The 15,898-nt window shown below is 37.7% G+C and overlaps 1 protein-coding gene across 6 annotated transcripts in view; it reads left to right on the top strand.

Annotated features, from left to right (window-relative positions):
- The window catches only part of ROBO1 (roundabout guidance receptor 1), a 711,169-nt gene that overhangs the window by 632,694 nt on the left and 62,577 nt on the right, over positions 1-15,898 (top strand). For 5 of the 6 annotated variants that reach the window (XM_032679894.1, XM_032679895.1, XM_032679892.1 and 2 more), the window contains one exon: positions 13,544-13,552. The exons of the other annotated variant lie outside the window; for it this stretch is intronic. In XM_032679894.1, coding sequence (XP_032535785.1) covers positions 13,544-13,552 — 9 coding nt within the window. The remainder of the gene's footprint in view (positions 1-13,543; positions 13,553-15,898) is intronic. 6 annotated transcript variants of the gene reach the window in all.

The following is a 15,898-nucleotide window of genomic DNA, read 5'->3' as shown; positions in this document are numbered from 1 at the left end:
ATTGTTCTGATCGCTTGTGGACACGCAGCTCTTTGAGGTTTTGTTTTTTGTGGGTTTTTTTGAAAGATCTTGTGGGGTTTTTTCCCTGGTGATTGAAGGAATCCAAATGACAAGTCTTTTTTGCACTTTTGGTAGTTGTCACGTGATCTGTTGACTGTGGAGTTTAGTAAATGTGTGTTCTGCTGTTATTTTTGTTACCTATTTGTAAACAGAGGGTTCTGCTGCAAATCACAGCCTCAGAAGTTACAGCTGCCACTGTGCAGTCTGGTTAAATTCATAAAAGGGCAATGAGAGGGTTGGGCTTGGTTTTTTGGGTCGTGTGGGTTAGGGTTTTTTGTCTTGGGTCTTTGTTTTGGGCTTTATTTCCTCTTCAGTAACTCGGCAACAGGCTGTGGTGTTTTCATGCCAGACTGTATGCCTGAGAAAGAATATGAGAGTTGTGAGTGGTGACCCCAGATGTGTGTCCATGTTAGGAAAGGGGCAGTTGTCACCTGTCAAGTGTCTGCACAGTGGAAGTGCTGCACTGCAATGGAACGTGGCACACAGCAGACTCCTGGGGCTTCTGGGGACGCTGCTCAGGCTCAGGGCTGGTAAACACTGCTAAGAAGAGGACATATCTCCTTCTCTACTCATCATTTTTTGGGCCTCAAGCACTGTAGTTGACCCGTGTATGCTCTGTCCCATGCAGGGTTATCTAGGGTGTTAAAAGGCGGAGTGTGCAGCACCAGAGCTAATTGAGATACCCAGGTGTCAGGGAGGTGTTGATGTAACACGGCCAATAACCAACCTGCTGTCTCAGCAGAGCTGCCCTGGGCCTGGCAGGGTCCTTTCCTCCAGCTTAGCTCTGGATGGAGCAGACACTGGAGTGCATTGTGCATGCCCTGCCGGGCTCCCTGTCTGGGGAATGCTGCACAGCTCTGCCTCAGAGCTGCTGAGTGGGCCCACACTGTGTCTCTGGACTAGGAACTCCCTCTCTCTCTCTCTAATAAACTCTTAACTGTAGAAAATACAAAAGAGAGGAGGGAGGGAACATAAATTCCATTTTAATGTTCTTCGTGCTCATCACAGATGCTCATTGTTGGAATCACTATTTTCAGACTCCTAACTTTGGGGATCGTGTTTCCTACATGAAGCACAGATGTTGCATTCTTATTGCAACTTCAGCCATGTTCTTAAACCAAATTTGGAGTTCTGTATTAACACGGAACTTTCAACCTTTCACTTAAGTCTTTTACTGTTACTGCTTAGAAGCATTTCCATCCCTGAAACTGTGAAGTTATCTTATTTTCTCCTTGGAAAATAAATGGTTAAGGAAATGTCATCCCGATGTTGTTTGCATTTCCTAAAATTAGAGAGGCTCAGTCTCCTGTTTTCATTTTGCAACAACATGTACTGCATCTATAAGGCATCCAGAGACATTGCTAAATACATGTGGAAGCATTTCATTCAGGAGATGATTAATTATTAAATAAATACCTCAGTCAGTACAAAAACCCTGGAAGCAGACCAGAGTACATTTTATTTTGCCAATACATTGTATTTTACCAGGTAGTTGATGTGCTCCAGAAAAGGGAAACAATGGCCCAAAGTCCATCTCTGGAACCAGTGGATTTCTCTCTTACTCTATCACTAAGCAAGTTAGATCTAGTTATTTATTTATATTGTATTTTATATATACAAAAAATGCTTTTCATGTTTTGTGGAGGTTTCTCTTACGTGATTTGCTTAGTTTTATGCCTTGAAGCAGGACTGTAGAAATAATGATATTATATATTTCATTATTACATATATAATTGAAGACAATGTTCCTAAGACAGACAAAATTACCAAAAATGCATACCTCATAACCTCAGTTCTAAAAGAGAATTAGTTTTACTATTAGTGCAAATAGAAGTAGGCTTCTTCTAGGGTGCAAATTCCACGTTTAACCATGAAAATGGTTTTAAGCAAATCTAAGAACCAAAGGTTTTATATATTTTCACCTGCTTCCATTTGCTTTGCTCCAATTTGCAGTACTTAATTAGGCTTTTTTAACAGCTAGTTTTATAATAAGTTTATAATTTATGGTGAAACGAGCTGTACTCTCTGCAACAAGTGTAAGTTATGGCTCCAGTGGAAGTCCTTCTATACAGTTGGTTAGGAACCACTGTAGCAGTGACAGGGTAGATACTTGTCAGCAGGAGTTAAGAGAAACAGGTCAAGGAGGTCGGCTGGCTTGAGGACTTCCCAAGAATCACCAGCACTGTGGCTGTTGGTGACTGTGGGTCGGCCACCAGCAGGTTGGTAGTGAACAACAACCTTTGAGTTGTTCTTAACTCTCCTTATTCAAGTAGTGACTCTGGAGGAGTGTGCAGTACTTGTTACAGTACCCTGCCTAATATACATCTAAACCTGCGGCAGCAGTGACTGAACTCTAAATGTAAATTTTTACCATTCAAAGGCACTAAATGCATTCAGTGTGTTGTCAGTTTGGCAGGAAAGAAGAAGAATTCCTGTGGAAATTACACTGGCCAATCCATATTTTACAGTGGTGATCTTGAATACCAAGCCTTTTTAGATTATGGTGTCTTTAATTTTAGGATTAAGAGAACTTGTCTGCAAGGTAGATAGTGAGAAGAACTTTAGATAAGTGACTTCTGGCTGTGATTTTGCTGTACTAGTCAACTGACAAGGAATTTTAATCTGAAAAGGTGGCACATGCTTCAGGTCTGGAATTTCCTCCTCCTTTCACCTCCTCTTTGTGTAAAGTAGCTTCAAGGCATGCAGTAAAAGACATCTAGTTGATAAGGCTTCTGGGAAGGGCTGAGAATACCACCCAGAATGAAAAGGAATAGGATTTGTTCTTTCATCTGTCTGATACCATAGAAATGTTTCCACTGTGTCAGGCTGCTGGTACACATTGGAAACTGGCTGTAAATGTAATTGTTTTATAGGCGTCTGAACTATCTACGTTAAAACAACCAAGACAAAATTCGGAATTTGATGGGATTACAGAAATGCTGTTGAGGTATAGGGTGGTTACTGTGCCTTGCAGCGAACGCCTCACAGCATCATATGGGAATTAACTACTGGAATTTTAAAACTAGGATTTGGATTAAAATCTGAACTTGTCTACATGGTCACTCTTTATGTCAGTACTTCTCCTTTTGGAAGAAATAATTTTAAGCCACATTGTGTCTTCAGTGCCATGAAAGAGGAAGGAAGAATAGTGACTGTCCAATGAACTTGAGGACTTTTTTAATTTATAAGCTTTCGGCAGGATGAATGAAGGAGGCCATCTCTTGTGATTTGTGTAGCTTGAAGAGCCCATTTCCCCCTTTAATGACTGCTGTAAACTGTGACAGTGCTTCAGATTTCTATCAAGGAACTGAGGAGTTTGACTGCCACCTATTTCTGCTGAAAGAATAGAAATCTTAGATGTTAGTCAGAAGGAACTGGGAAGACTCTCTTCTTCAGAGATTAGTGCCCTGCAGTTTTCTGTCCTACTGATGCAAGGGATGAACACAAAGATTCCTGAAGCATTTCTAAAATACAGATAAAAGAAAAATAAGTAAATATTTCAGCAAAATAATTTTTTTTAAAAATTATAGTTGCTTCGAATTGATGTAAAATATTTTAATAAATAACTGCCTCCATGGTTTCAGTGTTTTGAAATGGAGGTTGCTTTTCTTTTTACATAGAGTCTCACAACAGTTACAGGAAAATAACACATAAAAAATGTTGAGATTCCTTCCTTCAGTTTGATACTTTGAAACAGGAATTTGAGACAGATGTTTCCGAGCAAGTAAAACAGGAGTCCAAATAATTTGGAGAAATGTTTCTACAAAAATAAGTTGAAAATAGAGGCTTTCTCCTGCTGAAAGGGATTTGTTTACTATAAAGTTCTTAAAAATTCTACATTTTAATCACTTGCCGAAGAGAACTGAAGCAAGTAGATTTGTGTAGCATACTTCAACACTCAATTAAAAAGCAGCAAACAAAATCTGAAGTCTTTTTCCTAATGCCTGAAATTTCCTAAATCCCATGGCTAGGGAAAAAACAATTGGTTTTGTATCAGGTTTCACTGCTGCAGACTTTACTGTGTGACTGTTGTTACAAAGATAGCATTTCAATAATTCTGTCTTTGGAACAGACAAAATGGAATTTTACTACAAGTTGTTGAGTTTGCAGATTTTTGGTTTTATGAATAAATAGAGTGCAAGGAATAGTAATTTTAATTGGTTGTTCAATCAACAATACTTCTGCTATACATTCATTCTGAATAAACATAGGCTTTATTAAATATGTTAAACATCCATAAAAAGGCAATACACACTTTATTTTTGCCTTGTTTATAGCCTGGAAGTAATTTTAATAAAGACTGTACAGTGATTGTAGTACATTCTCTTACTTTTGTTAGTTTACATGCATCAGTAAAATCAGCCATCTCTGAATTGGTCTTAAGAAAACAAATTTAAAAGTGCTGACTTACAGTAACAGTGCATTCAAACATTGTTTTGATAAGCTGTTTCGAGTACCGTTTGTTACTATGAATTGTGTTTTGTTTGAACACTAAAATGCTTTATTGTTAGGTGCTGAATAACACTCAAGAACTGGTAATAAAGTATCTTGCAGTCTTTGTATGTGAACTAAATCGCCTTGTAGGCTCAGTATCAACATCTTTCAGTGCAAGAAAAAAATGGCTTCTTCAGGTTAAACTACTGAATATCAAATATGCTCACAGTGTTTTCTTCAAGAGGTATCTGCGTGCTCCTCTTGTCCCTATGACCACACGTTAATTCCCAAAGTTTGGGGTGATGTTTTTCTCCCGTTTCTGTAGGGACTAGGACAACAGGACTGAGATAGAAAAACAAAGCTGTCTGGAAGGTTGCTTGTCTTGTTCTCATAAATGCTCTGTGCTCTCTAAACCAGCAGTGAAGGGGATTCTGTTCTCTTCATCTTTCAGTGGCCGATGAGAGCCCACTTAGGACTTGCGCCTCCACGAATTAGACAGCAGCTGTTTCTTTTGACACAATTAAGGTAGCACATTGATACTTGGATCTCAGTACAGAGGAAGAAGTCACTTGAGAGTTCTGCTTTGGTCCAGCAAGGTCTGATGGCCTTTTCTGAACTTCTTCCTTCAGAGTTCCTTGGTGCTCAGAACTTTCTAGATTTTTTCCTCGAAGACTATAACCTAACTAAACACTAAACTGCAAAACATCTTTACTAGTCTGTCCTGCACAAGTTTTAATGTGTTGCATTTTTTTGCTACCTGAAATTAAAATGTGTTAATGTGTCACAGTTACCTTCCTGTTGACATTATGAAAGAGTAAGTTCAGGTATTAGTGTAGACTTAAGTTGTCTATGTGGGGGGTATGGCATCCTCGTGAGAAGAAATCCAGATTTCTTTTGAAATAGTATCTGTTTCAGTCGAGAGTATTCCTCCCTGAGTATTGCATGCCCAAAATAACATTTTTTAATGATCACAACTTACTGCACTGTAGAGATTTATTGTCCTTCCATTTTTAGTGTGTGCTTGGTTTCCATTGATCATGAGGCTTTGGCCACTTTTCACAAATAGCTTTAACTTGTTATAAGAAGGTTGCTATGGATTTCAGGTTCTTCTTTCCAAGAAGTAATCTGTGCTATCATAAACAGCTGGGAAAAAAATCCCACTCCGTTTCCTTTTCAGCTATACTATCTTTAACTGGAAGTCAAAAAATTTAGTAGGAAGCTCCTAAGATTTCTTCGAATAGTATCCAGCTCTCATAATCTTTTTGTACTTCTGCACGGCTTATTTAAAATTCAGCTTTTTTTCACTCTTTTAAAAGGCTTTAGTATAAACATTTGTAGCTACGACTACTTAGATTGCAGCAGTGCCTAAAATTACATCAGTAAAACACAGGGGAAGACAACTCTTTTCTGAAAAGAGAATCCTGGGAAACAACTTCACAGTTTACTGCATTACTCTAGTTTTTAAATAGATGGAATTAGACTTGTCAGAAGTATACTTTCTAAATTATGGTTGGTTTATAGCGTGGTTTAGGAGATTCAGAGCAAGGAAGGGGGCAGGGAGATTAGGAGAGGAACTTTTGGAAGATCTTAAATCCCTCTCTCCCTCTCTCTGTCTTCAACCCTCCATATTTCAGATATCTCTTGTCACCTCAAGGCAATGACTACAGGATTTATACGCATTTTAAACTGCATACTACATGTATTAACCTGAAAAGTGCTACCTTTTAAAATCACGTTGCAAAGTCTATTTCCACATTTTTATCTTAGAAATCTTCATTGACTCCTGCAGGAGGAGAGATTATAAACTACTTATTTTGTAGCTAGTATCAGCAAAATCAGTTGCAAATCAGAAATACCTCATGTGAGTACATTTCACACTCTGTTCTCTTCCCACAAATTTTTGCTGTAGGTTCCTCCCACACATGCATAGGCAAACACACACACACACTTGTGTAGCCCTTTTCACCTTGACTTTTTAAGTGTTCTAAAGGGAAGATTTCGTTATCCTGCTGTGAATCAGACTTTAAAATAATATAGTTCCATGGCTGTTACACAACTGAGAAGGACCCAGATTTTACTGCTCAGCCCCATCAGGGTTTAGGAGGGAAACACCTCTCAGCTTAAACTAAATCTCAAAATGGCCGGAAATCCAAAAGGAGTTGATGCCATTTGATTGCTCTTGAAACAAGAATAGCACCCAAGCAGGGCATTTTGTTAATGCACAAATCTTGTGCTGTTTAGCAGCAGAGGGTGGAGTTTAAGCCACCGAAGAGAGAAAAGAAGCTTAGTAACATTTTAATGCCAGTAACAAAACCAACAAGCTGTTGAAACAAATTGCTTGTTGCTCTTGCTGCAGAGCTGGGAACAGAAACCTTCCCGCTTGCTGCAGGGGAGAGAATCCTTGATTTTGAATCCGTGGCACTTTAGGCTCATCTCTAAAATTGTTTCTGGAGTTGGTGATGTTGAGCTACCATGCTGTGAGTGTTTAGGTAGGTGTTCTAAAGCCATGTCCTCGCCTCTATCTCTCCCTGGTATGTGTAGCAGCTCCAGATGCACTTGTATTTTCAAGGTTTTATTTGTGCTGTCAGCACCAAGGAGCAATACTTGCCTTTTTTCCCTCTCAGACCACTTTCTGCTGGAGCACACAAGCCTTCCTGAGTACACACACAAGCGCCTGCCCTTTTTCCCTGGGTTTCAAGTCAAGAGGCATAAGCTAAATCCAGCCAGCCAGGCATGTGCCATGTGCTGAGAATGAGTCATGGTCAGAATCAGCGTCATGGTGATGTGACTACCAGGTTTCCAGACTGCAGCTGTCTTGTTCCTGCTGATTGCAGTGCAGATGGATAAGTGCACAGGGAGGAGTGCAGCTGGCAGCCTGCTGGTCCCCAAGAGTGGCACTGTTTGTGTAGGGTGTAGTCCTCAGCCAGCCTGTTTCTAAGTTACTGCCCAGCACATGTGTCGTGGTTTAACCCCAGCCAGACACTAAGTACCACACAGCCCCTCACTTGCCCCCTCCACACCTTCCCTCCAAGTGGGATAGGCAGAAGAATCAAGAAAAAATACCCTCCTCTCCTCAAAAAAAAAAACCAACCCCCTGAACAACCCACCACCAAAAAAATCCACCAAAATTTGTGGATTGAGAAAAGAACACTTTATAAATTGAAACAAAGTAAAATATATTCCTACTAATAATACTAATGATAATAATAAGAAGAATAACTTTTATGAAGGAGAAATAATAAGTGATGCACAATACAATTGTTCACTGACTGATGGCCAACCTGTCAGCAATCAGCAGTCCCCAGCCAACTCCTTCCAGTTTATATATTGGATGTGATGTTCTACAGTACAGAATATCCCTTTGGCCAGTTCAGGTTATGTTCCCTCCCAGATTCTCATGAGCCTCCTTACTGGCAGAGCATGAGACACTGAGAAGTCCTTGACTTAGGGTAAGCCCTGCTTAGCAACAGCCAAAACATCAGTGTGTTATCAGCATTATTCTCATACTGAATCCAAAACTCAGCACTGCACCAGCTACTAAGAAAATTAACACTATCACAGCCGAAACCAGGACAACTTGGCAAGTTTTCAGTGTTCAGACAGAAGAGGGAATATGAATCAATTGTAAACAAAAATAAATAATTACAATTTTTTTAAAAAAATTATTGGGAAATCTATTGAGGAAAACAGCATCTCATTTGAGATTTTTCCCTTATTAACTTTTTTGTGCATGAGCCTGAAATGTTGTAATGGGTTTCTGGGTTTTCTAAAGGTGATCTTACCATCAAAACTGTTTTTCCAACTAATAAGTCAACTGATTTCTGTCTTAATTTCATTCTCTTAAAGTACCATTATAGAAAACAATTACTCTCTTTCTTTTCCAATCACTTAGATTTTTATCTTCTCAGGTTTGGTAAATTTGGAGTTGTTGTAGTCACTTGTTCCTATAAACCTAAGAAGTGCTTATCTGACACATCAACAGCAATCTAAAACAGAATTTTTCCCGTCGTCGTAAATATAATAAACCACAATCGCTCCCTTGGTGGGGGTTTGGAATTACAAGTCATCACTTTTGATTTGAAACATCAAAAATCTCATGTAAACATTTTGCCTCAACTTGCATGGCTGTGACATGTTTGGCGCCAGACTCCTGGACCTCTCCTCAGAAGTTTGTGCTGCACTGTGTCACACTTGGTGCTCTGGGACCATGCACTGTGAAAGCATTCATGGTGAGTGAGGGTGTCCCAGCCTGGTCCTACATCAATGTGAATTTTATCAGAAAATCGGGGAAAATATGAATTATTTATATATGCATTTAGACCTCAAGAAGTGACAGCTGAAAATAGAGAGACTGGTGAGGATGAAAAGTGATACACCCCAATTCTTTTGTGATGTACCTGGTGTTATTTTCCCGTATTTTTCACTGGCTGAAGCCAGGAGGCAGCTGAATGGCAGCATTTATATTTTTTTCAGAAAAAGAGATTCAGGCCTTTGTTTATTTCTCTGTAGAAAGTGATACTTCCCACAAATGACTGCAGAGAGATGTGCATATCGAGGACACTGAGTGTTTCAGGTTGCTTTGATAAGAACAAATAGCTTACAAATCACTGGATAGGAAATGGAACATGGCGCATTGTCTTAAACTATCTCCCTTAATAATAGTTTTTGCAAAACAGCAGCATAAATACCTGCTAGTCGTGTTGCCGAGAGGCATTCAATGGTGCTCATTCAGATAGTTTAAGGTAAAAAGTAGTTAATTAGATCTCAGAATTTAACAGGATTAACAGTTAAACATATTTTTGAACAGAAAATGTTGGCAGCTTTTTGCTCACTTTTTGTTTGGAATTAGGGAAAGATTTGGAAAGTTAAATTGTTCAGAATTTTTTTTTTTAAGGCACAAACAATCTGAGCTTGACTGCATTGCTAAACATACTGAGACTCTCACATTTCCTCTGCATGTAACTCTAGTACCCAAATTTACTGTGCCCACTCATTTCTGACAGAGATTATAAACAGTGGGTTTCTCACCCATTACTTTCATCCCAAGATGATAAACAGCTGAGTTTCAGCCCCTCTGTAGAACTGCAATGCTCCATGACAGATAATGCAGCTATCTCTGTACTACCCCTGCTCTGGAGTTTCTCCTCTCTCACTGTCCGGTCTGTATCTGCCCAATCCCCTTGGAAATGCCTGCTTCCCACTCTAACTTGACTCCGTTCTCCTACCAGTTTGTTTCTATTAGCACATTCAACCTCTGATAGTTTTCACTTGAACTGGGATTAACAGATCACAGAATTAATTGAAAGGAATCTAAATTTCATTGTGACTGCTGTTTCCTAGATGAGTCATAATGGCCAAAGATTTGTACAGAAGCTAAAGATTGTATATGAACTTGACTGTTGTATGTTATTATTGGCCTGAAGATTGGGATTGTTTCATTTCTCTGGTGTAGAGTTGTACTTTCTTGCTTCTTTTATAATTGTCTCTAGGAGTTTCAAGCACTCCTTGAAGACATGAAGATTTTTATTTAAAAAATCAAAAATGAAACACACTGAACTTAAATTAAAAGTATTCAATTTGTGTCAGTTAAATAGCAAGATATCTTCTGAGCACCTGGAAGGTATTCCTAAATAGTACTAGTCAGACCAATAATTAATGAGTATTTAATATGCAGAACAAAATACTGGTTGGTAATTAAGTACCACCTTGGATCTCAAGATCTCAAAAGCGCCTTCTTAGTCTAAATGAATGAAAATTTCTATAATTCTACTCTCTTTGGGATAAATAGTTACTACCACAGCTTTCAAGAATGGGATACTTTAAGTTTATAACTTGCCCAAATATCAGACCAAGAAATAGACACCACACTGTAATATTTTATTCCAAATATGAGGAAACCAATGAGTTACAGGCAAACCCTAGATCAGCATTTACAAACCTAAGCTCATCGCAGCAGTGCATGGTGGGAGGACAAGAGACAATTGATTTAAGTTGAAACAAGGCAGATCAAGGCTGGATGTGATGAGAAATTTCCTCACTGGGTGGACAGCCAAGTGGTGGAGCTGGTTGCCAGAGAGTCTGTGCGTTCTTATTCCTTGAAGTTTTTCAAGGCCTGACTGGATCAAGCCTTGGCTGACCTTGTAGCTGACCCTGCTTGAGCAGGACGTTGGACTAGAGACCTCTGAGGTTGCTTCCCACCTGATTCTCATACGAACCTACAATACTACATCTGTCAAATACAATAGTTGCTCCATTAACATCTGGCAACTATACTGGTCTGTAGTTTAAGTCCTAAACCTGTAAATTCCTACTCCCGTGAGTGCATTTAATGATACCGATAGTCCCAGTGAGGTTGATAGGATTGCTGGTAAGAATAAGGCATTAAAAGATCACATCACTAGTCTGGAAACAGCTTTTCTTTTGGTTTTTTGTTCAGTGACTGGACACATCTTCCCTGAAAAGCCCACATGTCAAGGAAGTTATACGAAAGGCAAAATTATTATTCCTTTGGTAGTTGTGGTTTTACATGCTAACTTCCTGTCTTTACAAACAGGTTATTCCTCCTAATTGCCATGTGAAAAGCCATGATTAACACAGGGAAAATTAATTTACTTTATAATTGAAAGTGCTGTCAACTAAAATATGCCATAATAGAGGAAAACCTCTTCTCTGTTTTAGTAACCTTAGATATCAATAGACTTCAAATCAGACTAAGAATGTGGTCTTTGTTGTAGATGTTGCTATTATTGTTGTTCTTTTAAACCACATGATATCCCTGTGACAGAATTGTTTAAATTTTTCTATGAAACTTCACCCTTTGCCCTTTCCACAGATTAGCAACCAATGCAAAGCCCTGTTTCTGCAGGGATTTATTTTCACATATCAGTATCCCCTCTGTTTTTACAGGTGGGCAAAAAAATATGTTCGTTTGACAGGGTTACTTTTGACCTACAGTAAGAAATGTCTAGTGAAAAGAGAAGTGGAAATTCAGCACTTAGATGTTAATTTAATTTGTGGAAATGTAATTGAGTAACCAAGACAGATTTCTGTCTGTTAGAGGTTTTCAGGTGAGTTTTCAGTAGAGGACTTGAGCAGCTCTGCACTGCTACCAAGAAGGCTGAAGTTTTCTCTTCTTGGCACTACTCAACTAATGGAAAATTGATAATTTAGAATTACTGCCTCCATGCAAGAATTGCATCCCATTATCTCTTATCAGGCTGCTTCATGTAGAATATGAGTTGTGTTTTGTGGAGAAGCATTTATAATTCCAGGTCAGACTATAACTGCAAGTTTAGTAAAGAGCTCTTCAGTTACAAAGGAACTGTTACTGGGTAATATGCTTACACACAAACAAGAGCAGCTAGGAGCTGGATCTTGGGGAAGAGCATGTTTCTCTCAGGAATTCATGTGTATCATTTTTTGGCCACTTCTCTTACGAATCACAGACTTGCAGATAATTTGAGCAGAGTAATGCACACTGATGTTCCTTTTGAGAAATACTGAACCCACACACCTAGAGAAGCCTAGTGCACATCCGGAATAGTGCCTTAAAATTGAAACTCAGATGTTTGAAAAATGGTAATTTCAACTTCCTCTGTTTGCAATCATTTCCTTAAAAAAAAAAGGGTCTCTAATATCGTAAAACTCAAATCTCTTTGATCTGGTTTTGGCACATTGAGTTGCAGCTTCTTGGCTTCAACATGTTCCAAATTCCAATATTATATCATATTGTGTTTCTGCTTCATTTTCATAATACACCTGGAGTCCCCTCTGTTCATTCAGCAGGAAGCCACTATTCCTCATGCCTAGTGAATGTTGGCAAATTTGATTATTGTTGGTTTCCTGAATGTGTTTATCAGAGGATGCTGTATTGAGGGTGCTTAGCTGCTTGATATGACAGTGTACCTTTACCCTTGCTGAACAACAGTTGTTTTACCTGCAACATAAAGAGCACCAAAGTGCAGAAGGGCTCACTATTTTTAATGTGCATTTAAAAAATTATATATTTTTGGACTTCTACTGTAATTATCTTACACCAACTACCCTTTTTTGAGTAACTTTTTTTTTTTTGTCAGTGTCTGTGTATATTTTCAAAATGCATTATTGTTAGGTTTTTATTTTCAATCTGTTCTTTCCATCAGTGATATGTGGTTGGAATGCTTTCTAACATGCCTTTCTTTTACAAGTCAAATTAGCCTGCCAGGATCTGTGCCATTTCGAAGTTTATGAAAATTTTCAGCTATGGTTGAAGGATAATTTAATGTTTGATAATTAACTGCTGACCATTTCCATTGGAAAATCTAATATTTTGCAATAAATGTCTGGGTTTGAATATTTTAATGAAATTGAGGTTTGGGGGGCAAAGAAAAGAGTTAAGAATCTTTTCAAATTAATTTTAATTGTGGTTTACTTTTAATTTACATTTAATAGCAAGCATTATGACCTTGACACGGCAGTCCTCTACTAAAGAGGTTCGTGTGTGGGCTAAATGCCTTAGCATATTATTAATTTTTTAATAAACTTTCTTTTGTACTTTCTGGTAACTTCAGAAAAAAATATTCCGTTTGTAAATGTTTGGATGCTTTAGAAAGGGTGTAAATGTCACTGTTCCATTTCAGCAACATTTCAGAGCAATATTTACTAGAGATTTTAAGTTATTTTGCCATGGAAAGCTCTTGATGCAGAGGAATAATGATAATGTAAAAAAAAAAATTTTACTCCGGGTTACACAACAGTTCATTAGAAAGGCTTGGAACAGAACCCAGACTGCCTGATCATTATTTCAGTCTATTACCCATTTTCCTCTACCACCTGCTTTAGGTATTTGAAAGACTGCTGCTTAAAAAGAAATTAAAAATATGTGGTTTAACATTTTAAACTTATTTTTCATATATCAGAATGTATATATGTGTTTTCTAAGGTCCTTACCAAGGATCTTTTTTTTCCTTTTTTTTTTTTTTTTTTAGTTTTGCTTTATTCTTTGCTTTGTTTCATGTCTATTCAATTTTATTTATTCCATGTTTTCTTTTTGTTTTGTTTTTGTTTTTAGTTGTGTCTGGTAAGTTGAAATTTTATTGGCCATCTTCTAGTCATCGTGTCACTGTGACGGGAACTTCTCCTCCCCTTCCCATCCATCCCCTTCCATGTCCTTCAACCAGTCAGCTCCCATCTTTTACTTGTTATTGACAAGACACATCGAACAGAATAAATTCTGCATGAAGTATGGGTAACTTAATGGCAAAGAGAAAGGTAATGGGTTGCAAACTTTCTGTCTGTTTTTATGTGATGTAAATGAGTCAAATCCTAATGTCTTCTTTCTTCGGTGACTGCATTAGTTGAACTTCAAAGTGTCCTATAAAAAATAATGTTTGGTTCAGAGGCCTCAAGGATAAAAGTTGTTCTTTCTTTACATGGATTATTATTTTGGCATCTTTTACAGTCTTATCATTACATACCACATGTGTGTGACCCAAGGTGTGAAATCAAACTGGCATTAAAAAAAATGCTTCCAGTACAGTTAACGTTGAATGGAATTTAATAACAGTTTCACTTAACCCTGCTTCAATTATTCTGACATTGAAGCTAATAAGACTTTTATTATTTACCTGAATGGGAATAGATTTAGAATAATACATATCTGGGTAATATGCATATATATTTAGAATAATATCCATACAAATACATACTTAGAATAATATCTAGAGAAACATGTGCATATTTACATTTTATAAATTCTACCATGCTTGCCTGTAAGACTAAATTCCCCCTTCTTTTTTGTATTCAGTAGTCCCTGAACAGTCGTCTACAAACAGAACCATTCAACTATTTCTCCAGTGGTCAGAAAAAATATCTCTTTATAGCTGTATCCATCCTCAAGTACAACAAAATCTAAAACCTTATAAATCCTCTGCACTACCACAGGATTTATGAACCTCAGATCCATTTTGTGCAACATTGTGTCACAGTCTAGTATAGAATCAACCAAGCCCTAAATTCAACTCGGTGCTAAATTTATTCTCGTTATTAGAATCTAAGAGAATAACAAAGGTGCTTCACCCTCATCTCCATTTTCCCCATCATACCTTACAACCCTGTGGCAAACCCCCAACCAGTTCACCTTCTGTTCTAAATGAAACCTGCTGTCATCTCAAAGTGTTCCCACATCTTTTTCCAAGGTACTGGTTGAGTGTTTCAGAGCTAAATGTTTTGAAGTCTGCTAATTACTGTAGGTCAATCTTACCTTCACTTTGCATAGTTTCTTATCTAAGGAAATGCTAGGGAAGGTAGCATTTGCATCCAAATGTACATAATATTATGTTATGCTTTAAAAATTCCTCTGAAAGATGGAGGGTAATAGGAAGAGTATATTCTGATGTGAACTCACTAGGGAGCAGAAACACAAGGCGTAGGGAACAGATAAATGCAAATCTTGGCCCACAGGAACACTGAAAGTGATTTTTTTTTTTAGAAAGGACTTGAGTGTTATTGAATTTATTCTAGATAAAGCCACAATAGCTTGATATTTGTAAAACTCATTATTATAAAGCATGTCTTTGAATTATATGTATTACATCGTTTCTAATGAAAAATCTTGTAAATACGTAAATCTTAGGAAGAAAAAATAGAAAAAACCAAACACCAAAAAGTGTTCGAGTTATTGAAGTCAGATACAAAACATCCCCTTTATTCTCAGTCCAAAGAAGAAGGAAAACATAATTAGTTTTCGACAGATGATCAGAAGAAATTGGAAATGAATAAGTAAATGGGCTTTCATTGAATGCACATTTTTTAAGAAATAAGAGTTAACAGCATATAAAACACACTAGATTTTTTTTCTGTGCTAGCACCACCAAGATATCTAATGCTGTCATCTATGCTGATATTTTTTTTTTGCTGTGACTGACATGATTTTCTGACATTCTGTTTACCACTGGATGAAGAGGTTGTTGAGGCCTGTACAAGTCAAACAGTTTGGACAGTGCTGGCAGTATTTATAACGTTAGGCTGAGCAGATGTTTCAAATTTACCTTCATTTGCATATATATTTTGTTTGAACATGCTCTTGCCTATGTAAATGAGGAAGACATTTAGCTCTGCTGTTCCTTTAAATTCATTCCTTTTCAGTGTTTGAACTGAAGATTTTAAGTGGTTATAATTTGTCAAATGGTATTTCTTGGGCTTTTAAGTTTTTTTGAGTCCACAACTACATCAAAAGTCTCTTATATAAGCAATTAAGGGCTTTTTCTCTCCTCAGTTTTCCTAAATCAAAGATGATGAATTTTGTACATGTAGGCCTGACTTTGTGGTTACTCAGCAGTCTTTCTTGCAGTCCTTAACAAAGTGTGTCCTCTGGGCCAGTCGTCCCTCGAAGGTTTCTCCATTCTGACTTGCAGCCCTATTCGTC

Source organism: Chiroxiphia lanceolata, chromosome 2, assembly GCF_009829145.1.
Source record: "Chiroxiphia lanceolata isolate bChiLan1 chromosome 2, bChiLan1.pri, whole genome shotgun sequence".
NCBI lineage: Eukaryota > Metazoa > Chordata > Aves > Passeriformes > Pipridae > Chiroxiphia > Chiroxiphia lanceolata.
Note: the sequence above shows the minus strand (reverse complement) of the source record. Positions and strands in the feature narration are given on the sequence as shown.